An 11514-nucleotide genomic window follows, 5' to 3' on the forward strand; every position below is an offset into this window, starting at 1 on the left:
CCGGGCGGGCTCCGGGCTGGCGCTTCGCAGGTAACGAGCGGACATTTTAGAAAGGCACGTCCAGAAGCCCCGGGGGTGCGGTGTTCTGTTGTTATTTTACTTGGGTTTTTTTTGGTTTTAAAGCCCTTCAGGAGGTTGCCGGTGCGGGGCTGCGGGGACCTGCCCAGCCAGCGCCGTGCCCTCCGCTGGAAGGCAGCGCCTCTTGTCTTTAACTTTTCCTGCGGGTTTTAACACTTCTCATGATAGTTTAGTCTGTCTTGGGCCGAATATTTCTCTTGGGTAGGCGGGTCATCAAAACGGTGAAGGTAGATAATAAAATTAAAGGCTTGAGAGAGAACCCGAAAGCACGTGGAACCCTACTGGTTTGGTGTGACACGTTCCTGGCTCGGCCCTGGGTAGAAAAGTGCTGCTGAAAAATTGTGTAGAAAACATCAGGGCCTTTGGACTATTTCTGTAAGTAATCAGCCGTGTATTTTTCTTACTCGAGGAAGCAATTTTGTGATAAAGAAACTGCTTTAAATAGTGTTTTATAGCGGGAGAAGGGAAATTTGGGGCAGTTTAAAGTTCGTGGAAATCCTAGCTTTTCAGCTGGGAACAGGAACAAAATAAGATGATGTGAAGCACAATCCCTGAGAGCAACAGTGAACTGATGGCAGAGGTTTTGACATCTAGGACTGGAGTGGATACTAGCTAATCTTTCATGAGGTAGTTTTAACTGGGGGAAGTGCATGGTTATGCTTATGTTAAAGTCAAAATAGTTGATCAGAGGTAGTCTGTGGAGAAATAAGCTCACCAGATTATTAAACTACTGGAAAAATAAGAAGGGAGGGGAGATCGAGCTCTGACCATTTTTTTCCAGTTCAAGTGAAATACTTTATCTCAGTAGGGGAGAAAAAATAAAAGGTCACTAATTGCTCAGATGAGTGGTAGACCAGCATCACCCTTCTTGAAATCACATCAAACCAGACAAGACTTACTTCACCTCTCTTTTACTGGTTCCCTTAGAGAAAAATTTAATTCGACCTGTGTGGATTTTATCAGTCTTCCTTGTCGATGACCGCCTTGTCCTACACAATAGTGGATTTTTTCCATCCATTTGCCAGTGATTCAATCTAACCCCCCTGCTGGGTTTACTGCATTCTTCTAACTTATTGGATAACTAGATGCTGAGAGATAACATTCCTGAAATTCGGGGGTGGGGGGATAAAAAAAACCCGCAACACAGTAGAAGTTCTATCCCTGGGAAGCCTTTGGAGAGGGTTAAGTGAAGTGCACAAGCAATTGTTGTGGCAGGGCTTTCTGCTCCTCTCTGAAGCCTTGTACAGTACGTGGACAGAGCTGGCTGCACAGAGAGTGGGGTTTGGTGTTGTGGGGTTTTTTTGGTTGTGTTTTGGTTTGGTTTTTTTTTTTTTTCAGAGAAAACCCACAATTCCAAACCGTTAAGTTCATGTCAGAGAGAACTGCTTTGGGGGGTACAGTAGGGCAGCTCAGGGGTTCAGGTAACTGAGCTGCTCTGATTGCAGGGTGTTGTGTAGAGAGAATGTAGCTAGAAACCAAGACAGTATATTGTTCCTTTTCTTATTCCAGGTACTACAGAATAACCAAGCAGTCTGCTTCTACTGACTGCATATTAAACCAGTTTCTAAGGTAGAAGGGAAAGTAAGGCATAACTCTCTGCTTGTCATGCAGCAAGTCGGCACAAGCTGGGAACTGAATTTACTTGGACCCCTGAGCTAGTGCCTTACTCTCAGACAGTTGGAAGCTCAGGTGTGTGACAGTGGCAGCAAGAATGGGCAGAGGCAGGGCAGCTAACCTGCCTGCTGCTGCTGAGCACTTTAGTTTACTGGAATAAACAGCCTTCAGCTGTTAGTTTGCTGGAGCCTTCGATTTACTGGAGTCTCTTCCTCCAAAGTGGCAGCTGGTGCTTAGGACCAGGAAAGTTACCTCTGGAGCTCCTCAGAGTTATGAAAACTAGAAGCATGAGCTGTGCTAAAGATTGGAAAAAGGGGGCTTTGAATTTAGCGTGGTCTTATCAGTGTCAAAGTGGAAAAATAACAAAGTACTGTGAAGGGAAGGGAGATAAATGATCAGATGCTTTGAAGCAGTTAAAGCTTGAGGACTCATCTAGACTTAGTTATCATGGAATATCTCCTTGAGGGTGGGCAACAAGTCTTTCATGCATGGGTTTCTAGTCCACTTGAAACATTTTACATGGCTGCTGCAGAGGTGCAAACTGCAACGTGAAATGCATGTACTTGCTGAGGAGGAGAGGCTCTGGAAGAAAGAGCTTTGTGCTTTTTAAGTTAAAAGTAAAGGTTATTTTTGCAAAGTGGGGAAACCGTATAGTTGGCCTGGGGGTTTGAACTGTTAAAACCCTTAATGCTAAAGAATTTGGGAAAAAGGTTTTGATATTTTGGTCTATTGTGTGAAATACCTGTTGGATGGATGAAAGTGGTAGTGATGGTAGGAAAGTGGTCAAGTGAAAACCTGTGAGTCAGTAATAGTTATGGAAGCTTCTTGTCTTTTTTTCAATACCGCTGCTTTTTCCCCATTATATCTGCTCAGATTCTTGCAAAGATGAGTAAAAAAATGTATTCTTGACCTCATTTGGCCTTATTTATTGACAAAGTTCTGAATCATGTGCAGCTTGTACTTTGCAGACTATATTTCTTTGTATATTTTTCCATAGAGTTAAATCAGCTTTAGAGGCATCAGTTTAATTATATTTGCGGTAGGAAAACTATGCTAAAACTATGCTTTTACCCTTGTTTCCGTCACTTGTGGAAGTTGTTTGGGCTGAAGTACGGGGGAAAATAAATATTTAATTCTCCCTGTTTAGATATGAGGGATCAAACCAGTTTTGGTCATAGCCGTGCTGAGAACCTGTTCAAGGACTTGCAGCCCTGAAGTGTATGTGATTAACAGAATTGCATACATATAGACTAGGGTTTATTGCTCTGCAGACTATAGGGGCCTCCTGTACCTGTGTTTCTTTAATTGATCAGGGTTTTTTTAAGAAGAAACTTACATGTGCACTTACTGTCACTTAACATTAGACAGTTGAAGTTAGATTTGTTGAATATACATATAATATCCTTGTTAACATAACAACTGACAGTGTTTGCTTTTGAGCTTTTACAGTGCTCCAGAACAGTAAGTCATCAAGCTTGAGTTGTTGCTTGGACAAGCTTCCCCTCCACCCTGCCAGGTACAGGATATACACATGTATCAGATGTGTGGTTCAGCTACATCTTTAAAATGAAAGCCGCAAATAGCTCCTGTGCTTGCAAAGTCTTCAGTTCCCCTTGTCAAGCGGTGTGGCCTCGTAACGTGGAGCCAGAGCTGAGCCCTGAGGTGAGGGACTGGAGTTGCAAGACCTGAATAATACAAATTCTTCATTATGGTTGAGGTCTGCAGTGTGTCCTGCCGGGTGTGTGGCAGGCGAAGTACATGGTTGCTGCGCCCCTGGCACCCATCAAAATTTGACCATTTATGTGAGTTATGAGACTCTTCACCTGGTGGGGGCTGTAATACGTCTGCAGTCCTGCCCGCATCCCCCTCAGCTGTGTGAGCCTTCAGTTTTACCCCTGACCCCTCCTGCCTCCTGTGCCCTGAACGCTTGCCCGCTTTGAGCTGGGGGCAAGCTTCTTGTTTGAAAGATGGCTTGACTGAGCAAAAACATCCTGTTTTGATTTAGAATTTCTCTTAACCTCCCATTCTGATATTTCCCTGAATTATGGGGGTGTGGTTTTTGTTGGGTTTTTTGTGTGTGTCCGTGTGCAAATTATGCTTAGTCTGATCTGTGGGGCAGTGGTGGAGGATGGGCAGGAGCGAACTTGCAGACCGGTTTTGCTTTCTCTCCCTCTCCCTAAAAGTGCGCAAGTCGTGGATGCGGCTGAACCGGGGGATCCTGTGTGGGTCTGAAACAACTTTGTGTGTTTTACAAGCAGGACTTGTTGCATCGTGCTCTAGTAATCATCAGTGTCGATATAGGCTAATACCTGCTGTGGGGTTCTGTAAGTTAATCATATTTTCTTTACTACTATGGCTTTTCAGAGTTTTTCTTATGTGGGGGTGCTTTTGAAGTGTTTAAAGCTAATAATATTGGACTTACTTCCATAATGGTGGAGCGAATGTAGTGTAATAGATCAGTGCACAATTAAGAACTGCTCGAGTTCTTGTGTTAACAATCTTACGTGGATTTCTGAGAGGTGGTTGACTAAGGATTACAAACTGAAGTACTAACACAAGAGAGTGATGTTTTGCTCTGTCTTCATCAGGTCATGTTCCTTTTAAGCTATTTTGCAGGTGCTAGCTGCCTTGCTGCACTGTCCCTTTTTATGTGTATAGAAGGATTTGTGATAAACTTCTTTCCACCAAGCCTTATGAGATTCCTTTTACGTTGTTGTTTCGGTTGAGCACAGAACTAAGATACAGATTTCTTGGGGGCTGCAAACAAATTGGCAGCAAGGAGCAGGAGTTCAGATCAATCTGTAAACTTGATTCCAGTGCCTTGTGTCTTTAACTTGCAACTCAGATGAAGTCAGTGATCTTGAGAATAGGAAATACTCAGTCTAAATCTTAACTATTAATAATGTGACTTTCTTTTATTTTAAGGGAGTCCACAAGACGTCCCAGGTGACGGAGATGGTGAAATGAGTTCCAAAAGGTGCCGCACAGAAGAAACTAAAATCTGTGAGAAATGCTGTGCAGAATTCTTTGATCTCTCTGAATTCCTTGAGCATAAGAAAAATTGCACTAAAAATCCACCTGTTCTAATCATGAATGACAGTGAGGGAACAGTACCGCCTGAAAGTTTCTCTGAAGCTTCTCTCGGGAGCTTCCCAAGTGATCGAATGGATAGCAGGACACGCAAGGACATTCAGGCAAAGGGCTGCACAGGTTCTATGGAAAAAAGAGAAGGAAAAATGGATGCCGAATCGGTAGGAGGAATGTACCTTAAAATTGAACCCCCCGTCACACCTGCGGCTCCTGGACTAAGCTATCTACCAAAATCCAAAGTACCAAACACTAATGTGACTTTGCAGTCGATACGTGGCACTAAAGTGGCTGTGAACCAGCGGACCTCGGATGCCATCTCTTCTTCAGCAGCCAGTTTCAATGCTATCCCCATGATCCTAGAGCAGCTCGTGTGTTTGCAGCAACAGCAACTCCAGCAAATCCAGCTGACGGAGCAAATTCGCATTCAGATTGCCATGATGGCTCCCCACGCCCTGCATCCTTCTATAGCAGCTGCTACTGATCCACTAAAAGCTCTGGGTGCTCACATGTCTCAGCAGCTGTCGGCTGCTGTTGCTTTAATTGGACAAAAAGCTGGAAGCCAGAGCCTATCACTGGAATCCTTGAAGCAAGGAAAACTACCTCATTCTAACACTGGCATCGCAGCTGCCAGCTCACTGGCCGCTGGGCTTTCCTCCTCCTTCCCCTTGAAGCCAGAGGCAAGCAGAAGCCTCCCCGGCTCCATTTCTCGGTTCCCGAATCCTTTGCTACCTCAGTCGTCCAACTCCGTCATCTTCCAAAATCCGCTTTCAGCCGTTTCTTCTGTGATAGATTCCTCAAAGAAGGGGAAGGGAAAACCTCCCAACATTAGCGTGTCTGAAAGCAAACCGAATGCAGAAGAGCCATTCTTCAAACACAAGTGTAAATTCTGCGGCAAGGTCTTTGGTAATGACAGTGCCCTGCAGATTCACCTTCGTTCCCACACTGGTGAAAGACCCTACAAGTGTAACATCTGTGGTAACCGCTTTACAACCAAAGGAAACCTTAAAGTGCATTTTCAGCGTCACAAAGACAAATACCCCCACATAAAGATGAATCCTTACCCGGTTCCTGAGCACCTGGACAATGTTCCCACTAGCACTGGAATCCCATATGGGATGTCTGTGCCACTGGATGAGTCTAATCTAATTGTGGATAGCAAACCTCTCCTAACAACTCTGCCTACCTCTGCAGCCACCAGTGCCCCTCAGACCGTCTCCAGCCTAGCAGGTATTAAGGAGTCTCTGCCTGGTACATTCTCCAGTGACTTGCAGTCAAGGCCTTCTCCAGAAAGTGAGGGTGGCTCTTCCTCATCAGGGGCTGTCGGTCATGAATCGGGAACAGAGCAGAGCTTGAGTTCACCACAAGCTGCTTGCAGTGTGAGCGTCTTCCATGTGAGCGGGTCAAACGAGCAAGGCTCAGAAACGTCAAAGCTTCAGCAACTGGTTGAAAATATCGACAAATCCACTGCTGATCCCAATGAGTGCCTGATCTGTCACAGAGTGCTGAGCTGCCAGAGTTCACTCAAAATGCATTATCGCACTCACACTGGGGAGAGGCCATTCAAGTGTAAAATCTGTGGCCGTGCCTTCTCCACTAAAGGGAACCTTAAAACTCATTATGGTGTTCACCGGGCCAATACGCCTTTGAAGATGCAACATTCGTGTCCTATTTGCCAGAAGAAGTTTACAAATGCAGTTGTGTTGCAGCAGCATATCCGCATGCATATGGGGGGACAAATACCCAACACACCGATGCCGGAGAACGCCTGCGACAGTACTGATGTGGATCCTGCTATGGCTGAGAAGAACGGAGACATCAATCGCCCAGACGAGACCGTGGAAAGCATAGAGATGGAAGAGGACCTGGACTCTCAGGATGCCCCTAGGAGTTCTTCAAAACCTCCTACTCCGTATGATGCACAATCTGAATCACCAGCCCCGGCAGCCACCTTCTCTGGTATCGCAGCCCTAGAGAATCAAATGAAGATAGTCAACTCCACTTTGAACTTGCAGCGGCAAAGCAGCTTGAAGTCTAGTGATAATGGCTCAGCGGAAAGCGATGGCATGACAAATGATTCGTCTTCTGTGGCAGGAGATCCAGATTATCAGAATGGCAGGAGTCCTGCTGCCTCTGAGTCTGCATCGCTCCAGGCTCTGTCCCCAGCCAACAGCCAAGCTGAGAGCGTGAGATCCAAGTCACCTAGCTTGAACAATCAAGAGGATACAGGCACGGGAAATAAATCGGAGGGTCCTGAGAACACATCTGCGGAAATGGAAGGGGTTGTTGGTGCTTTGGATTTAACTTACGGCAATATTGGTCGAAAGGTCATTAAAGAAGAACCTGGGTTACACTTTGCAAATGGAGAATATGGTGAGTAATGTGAAATGCTGGCAATAACTTGGGGTGGGTAGTAGGACTGGAGGAAATCCATCTCTAAAAGGACCAACAGGAGTCAGAAGCCCCCAGCTTCCCCCTCTTCCTTCTCCTCTATTAGGATAGGGACATATGCCCTGTGAGGTTTTCCTGACTCAGACACAAAATTAACAAAATTCAAAGACTCGAGTGCTGTCTTCTCCTGCAAGGAGTAGTGTAGAGGTCCTTGAAATGAATAGAAGCTGTGCATTTACTGTATTTCATGGACTTGCCCGACATCTCCATCTAGCTCTCTAAAGATACGTGTTTGTGTTAAATAGAAAACTGCTTAAACCAGGAATGTGACATTGAAACTCTGGAGCCTTTTCTGAGTTTTTCAAGCTTTTTAGCATTGAGGCTAACATCAATCTAAATTTGACCTGGAAGTGTGATTTTTCTAACTCCTAAGCTCACCAACAAAACCAAGGATGAATTGGTTTCGTTTAGAGCATCCTAGCAAGTGTAATAGCAACCCTACCATGTGTCTTTGGAGGACTTTGCAGATGTGCTCTTCAGGCATATGCAGCTCCACAGGCAGGGCCTCTGGTATCTTAGACTTAAAGCATGGAAGCAGGAGGAGGTTGGGATAAATGTTACCTCTCCTTTCTTTCCAGGACGAAGTAGCATTCCAGCTGCTTTTGTTAGAGCCCCACCAGCCCTCATAAAAATGGAGATGCCCAGCGAGCGTCCCATCAGCACTAGCCATTTCATTGGCCCACCAGCTCTCTCGGCTGGTGTCGCCCCTCTCCTTGTGCCACGACCAAAATTCTGCCGTCCTGCCAAACAGCACATCTGCACTACGTGTGGGAAGAACTTCTCCTCTGCCAGTGCCCTTCAGATTCATGAACGGACCCATACTGGTGAAAAGCCATTTGCCTGCACCATCTGTGGGAGAGCCTTTACAACAAAAGGAAACCTGAAGGTAAGTTGTCCCTTATGCTGTGATCCCCTTTATTGGGGAATGTCATGCCAGGGAGAGAGGGACTGTTGCCAATATTTGTCCTACCTTTGGGGACTACTTTGATTTTCCTTTAGTTGCTTAGGTGATTATCTTTTAACTTCTGTCTCTCCTTCATGAATTTCTTCATACAACTTGCTAAACAGTGTGCTGGGATCACCCACAGAAGGCTTTGCGACTGTCCTTGACCTTCCTTTTTGGATGATAGGGAAGACTTAGTCCTCAGTCATCTTGCATAAATGCTGATGGGGAGGGAGAATATTCTGCAGTTTGTGAACAGTCACTTACTGGAAGCACTAGCACTATGTTTGTGGTGTTGAAGATTTTAGCTTAGATTTAACTCCTCTTCCAAATTCCTTGGGGTGAGTTTTTCTGCATTAATTAGTGTGGGTTTTTTCAGTGTAGTCTATTCACAGCAAATGTGGGTTTTATTTTTTATGAGGGGAGAGAGACATCATTACCAACACCATTTACAGTAAGTATAAAAACCAACACTCTTACAGGCACTTCAGCAGTAAACTCTAGAGAGCCGTGGTGATGTTGGGCAGTAGAATGGCTGTAGCTTATACATGCTAGGTAGGGAAAAAAAGACAAGAAATAACCAGCTAAATACGTACTTGAATGCAAAGGGAGCTTATGTGACTTCTTTGAGCAACTTGACTTTAGACAAAGAGGAACTTGGACATGCCGTAAGAGAACTACAATATTAATGATTCTCTTCAATTCCCGCCCCCCCCTCCAGGTCCATGTAGGAACTCACATGTGGAATAACTCTGCAAGACGGGGAAGAAGGCTTTCAATTGATAACCCCATGGCTCTGCTGGGGAATGATCCCAAGAAGGTATCTGAAATGTTTCCGAAGGATATAATGCCTCCTTCAGTGAGCATTGACCCCACAGTATGGAATCAGTACGCAGCGGTACTCAGCAATGGCATAGCGATGAAGACTAACGAGATCTCGGTGATCCAGAGCGGTGGCTTACCTACCCTTCCAGTCACCATTGGGGGTGGTTCAGCAATAAATACTGCTACAGTCTCCAAAATAGATGCGACCCAGTCTGGGACTGGTTCTGATACGGGGAAGGCCAGTGGTGCTGCTGCAGACAATGTGCCAAAACACCAGTTCCCTCACTTCATGGAGGAGAACAAAATTGCTGTTAGTTAAAAACTCTAGTGAAGTTGACATACAGAAAGAACAAATATATATATACACAAACATATATTTTTAAGAGATTCCACTTCAGCCTCCTATTTTCCTATTGACGTGCAAATGATTTTATGGTTGTCTTTGTAAGAGTTGCCCAGAGTACAATCATGATATTGCTTTGCAAATAGTAACTAATAAAGAATAGGATTTCCTTCTATTTGGAAAGATGCGGGTCTTGCAAAGTAGTTCTTACGTATGACTTTAATGTGTACAGCCTTACAGAAGTTTCTACAACTTGAAATTCCAAAGGTTAGAACATTTACCTCTTTGTTTAGAGTGAAATACTTGGAGGTTTTGAATAGAGTGGAAACAACCTACTGTTGATGGAAAAGCTTCTATTTACTGATAAGAAATGAAAACTATTAATGCGGGTAAGTATCCTAGAATGTCTGCCACCCTCTTAGAAATAGTTTTTGTGTTTGGATTTTTGGCTCTGTGTGGTTTCTGAATGTACTTTTTACTATAATGGCTATAAAAACTACAAACTTTTTTTTTTTTAATTCCTTTTTTGCCTCAGAAGTTCTATGAAAAGAAAGTTGCTTTTTTTTCTCTAATCACTGCTCCTAAGGAATTAATTCTCTGTATTGTTGACTGCTGCTTATTTAATACTACTACTAGGACAGTCCTTCAAGTATAGTGCCAAAACTCCTGCTTCCAAAGATGTGCAGTTTTTCCTAGATGTTTTATTTCAATACTGAGAGCCCCAAACAAACATGGGTGGGTATGTATATACTTTTTTTTTTTTTTTCCTCTCTTGAAAGGGAAGACTTGCCTTGGGAAGTCAGGTCTAAAAGCTCTGCAAGGAATCTCAGGTAACTGTTGCAATTAGGCATGGGAACTGGTTTCCTTAGCAAGAGACGTTTTTATTTTTTTCTTCATTTGGGTAATTTAGAAGATCAGTCTGTGTAAACCTGTATTTAAATATGAAGTATTCATGCTTAGGTTAAATGTTTTGTGGGTTTTTGGATGGCATTCCTACTCCGGTCATTAAGTTTCTTGGTGGTCTGTGAATTTGCATTCTACCAAAGTGGTAATTAATGATCCATGTGTATTGTATGAAGGTTGCTGGGATAGTCATCTGGATTCTAAGTTATCTACCTCATTTTTCCTTTTGTAGTTGTAGTGTCTATTTTTCTATTAATGACCACTGTAATGAACTGAGATTCGAACAGATGCTTCCATGCACTATCTGAAACCAAAACCTGATGTATTAGTGGAAGCACCTGAAGACTTACTGGACTGACCTTTCACTATTCCTCTCGTTTGCTGGAACTAAATGTGTGTAATGGGATCTAAACCAGACTGGAAAGTGAGCATTTGGTATGGAAGGACTGAACGACGGAAAGAAGTCTAGTTGTTGACTGCAGGAAATCTTCAAGTCCAGTCTTTATTGTGGAAGGCCCCAAAAATGCAGATTACCAAAAGTTTGTGTAATGTTGTTGCACCTGATTCTTGCTTATGATCTCTGTATGCCGAGTTGTGCCTTTCCTGCTGGACTTGTAAGTAAGAACATACCAGTACCTGTTTACACTGTAAAATGGATATTGTTACATAGACCATGCAAAAGGCATCCCAATTGTCAAGTTTCTGCATTGTGAATGTATGACTTTTAAGAACTCTGTAGTTTTGAGTATCTACTGCTGCGTTTCTGTTGACATTTTGAGAATAAATTTTGGGATGGCTTTTTCACACGTTGTGCTTAAATTTTTCTGGCAAAGCGTTTGTCTCCTGAAAAGGGAGTTCAGTAGGCAACACACTCTCTCACTCCAGTGACCATTTAAATGCACAGTCTAGGGTTATGCTTTACTGCTCATTACTTAAACCAGCAGAAACTAGGTAGCAGTGGAGGAGTCTCTGGATCAGTTTCTTGGGAGTAGCTGAGATTTGATACAGGGATGTTGAATCACACACTAAAACAGAATGGCAATAATTCCTGTACCATCATCACTCTAGAAAGGGAACAGAATATTAAGCTATCAAATTGCCAGTGCCTGAGGATGCTGGCTGCGTAGAAAAACGATAAATCCCTTCCTCTATAGAGCAAAGGAAAACAGAGTTGTGGAAACAGCCCTGGTAGAATGGAAAAGCGTTGAGAATCAGATTTTAACAACCTAAACTTAACAGAAATATTTTGTGCTTGGGAGGTAGCAGTGGA

The 11514-nt window shown here is 43.7% G+C and overlaps 1 protein-coding gene across 1 annotated transcript; it reads left to right on the plus strand.

Moving 5' to 3' along the window:
* The first annotated feature begins 4622 nt into the window (after positions 1-4622).
* Positions 4623-11050, plus strand: SALL4 (spalt-like transcription factor 4). The gene is made up of 3 exons (XM_009873251.1): positions 4623-7068; positions 7809-8116; positions 8895-11050. The coding sequence occupies exons 1-3, from the start codon at positions 4656-4658 to the stop codon at positions 9315-9317; spliced, it is 3144 nt and encodes a 1047-aa protein (XP_009871553.1). The 5' UTR covers positions 4623-4655; the 3' UTR covers positions 9318-11050.
* The last annotated feature ends 464 nt before the right edge of the window (positions 11051-11514 follow it).

The sequence above is a fragment of the Apaloderma vittatum genome, unplaced genomic scaffold (genome assembly GCF_000703405.1).
Source record: "Apaloderma vittatum isolate BGI_N311 unplaced genomic scaffold, ASM70340v1 scaffold44277, whole genome shotgun sequence".
NCBI classification, from domain to species: Eukaryota; Metazoa; Chordata; class Aves; order Trogoniformes; family Trogonidae; genus Apaloderma; species Apaloderma vittatum.